Below are 1,619 nucleotides of genomic sequence, written 5' to 3' on the forward strand. Positions count from 1 at the left end.
AGACGCAAGTTAGAACATTTAATGAATGGCGCCAGTGTGATGGACACAGCTGTGGTGTATTGACCGTGCAATGGTATTTGTCACTGGTGCGAAGCACATTTTTCCGATGCAAGCATTCCAATTGCCCACGATGATAAACTGGATCCGAAGCAACTAGCATTTGAGAGGTACAAGCATTTCTCATAAATATTGGATAGCGTAGTGACCAACGTCGATACTTAGCATAAATAATCAATATTTGGTCTATGAGTGAGAAAGATCTTCAAATTTATCTTGGGCTTAACACTAAGTGGGTTTGAGGAGTGTGCTGCAAGTCACTTGTGTGGCTACATAATAGTAGTAAAATCTCTAAATTCCACACAAGAACCAGTAGCGTTTTGAGGCATTCTGAATCACTCTCGTCTGCTCTATGCACACATATTGGTGAACGTAGGGAGAGCCTTATGTAATCGCCCACAGAAACTAAGCCCATACAAATTTCTAGTCAGCCAAAATGACACATGTTTTATTTAATTTGGGTTTTTGTAAAAGGCCGATGAATGCCGTAAATTGTGTCCACTTTGACACCTCTCTTTTTTTGTATGTGAGCCTCCCTATAAAGTGCAAAAATGCGAGCGTTAGCCCATCCTTGCTATTTTGAAGCATGTTTTGGAACTTGTGTGAAAACCGCCCCGTCAAATAATAAAAATTGACTGAGTTATGGGCACTCGACGAGGTGGCCGTATAATTGTGTCCAGGAGTGTAGCGACGCACAGTATTTTGTAGCTTTCGTCCAATAAAATCGTACAATTAAAAATTGCTTTCATAAAAGCGTAACATCGTAGCCTTTACAAAATAATATGTGTTGGCCACACCATAGAGCATTCATGTCTTTAGGCAATCTCATCCCGGCCACATCATAGAGCATTCATGTCTTTAGACAATCCTATCCCGCTTTAGGGGCAGATAAAAGACTAACTTTAAGTGTTATTGAAGGGACTTCTGTAAGCAATCTTCAGCATCATTCTGTCAAATCTCGATAAAATCAGTCACGACCTTCATCGGATTACGGCTTACAAGTATCAGGTTTAGTCGCGACCGTATTCAGATTACTGGACGACCTTTTCAAATGCTGTGACGACCGTTGTCGGCTAAAGTACGACGCATTATCTTTTGAGTCCTTGTTCGGATTGGACAACACCACTTCCCTTTTTTCCAGGCATTGAATTTTCTCGACCAAGAATGAGAGTTAACGCTCGTGGCTATCTCTTAATCGCATGCGTGATGGCGATGTATTCCGTTTCGAATGCCCAGTTGCAACCAGAGTCTTGCTTCACTGAAGGGTGCTGGAACGTAGATGCAAAAACGGCCGAAAAAGTTGCCGAGTGCTGCATGGCCAAGGGAGGCAGGTCGGCGGATTTGTTATTGTGCTGCATGACAAGCTGCCAGTTTGGATCCCCGTGTCTTTGAGGAACTCTCCTCCGACACAACAACAAATATTTGACTCACTGCCGCCATTCAGAGGACGCGTCGAAGAAGACGCCGCAACCGTTTTCACTTGTCCCTTATCTTCTTGTTTAATTCTGGAGATACCTGTTCAAGGAGATGCCATGACACTCAAGCTCTCCTGCATATCGGCT

The 1,619-nt window shown here is 43.2% G+C and overlaps 1 protein-coding gene across 1 annotated transcript; it reads left to right on the forward strand.

Moving 5' to 3' along the window:
• Positions 1–1,221: 1,221 nt before the first annotated feature.
• Positions 1,222–1,449, forward strand: PITG_23220 (cys-rich secreted peptide protein, putative; the record flags this gene model as incomplete). The annotated part of the gene is made up of 1 exon (XM_002894661.1): positions 1,222–1,449. The coding sequence occupies one exon, from the start codon at positions 1,222–1,224 to the stop codon at positions 1,447–1,449; it is 228 nt and encodes a 75-aa protein (XP_002894707.1).
• Between the last annotated feature and the right edge of the window lie 170 nt (positions 1,450–1,619).

The sequence above is a fragment of the Phytophthora infestans genome, genomic scaffold, assembly GCF_000142945.1.
Source record: "Phytophthora infestans T30-4 supercont1.1398 genomic scaffold, whole genome shotgun sequence".
Lineage (NCBI taxonomy): Eukaryota > Oomycota > Peronosporomycetes > Peronosporales > Peronosporaceae > Phytophthora > Phytophthora infestans.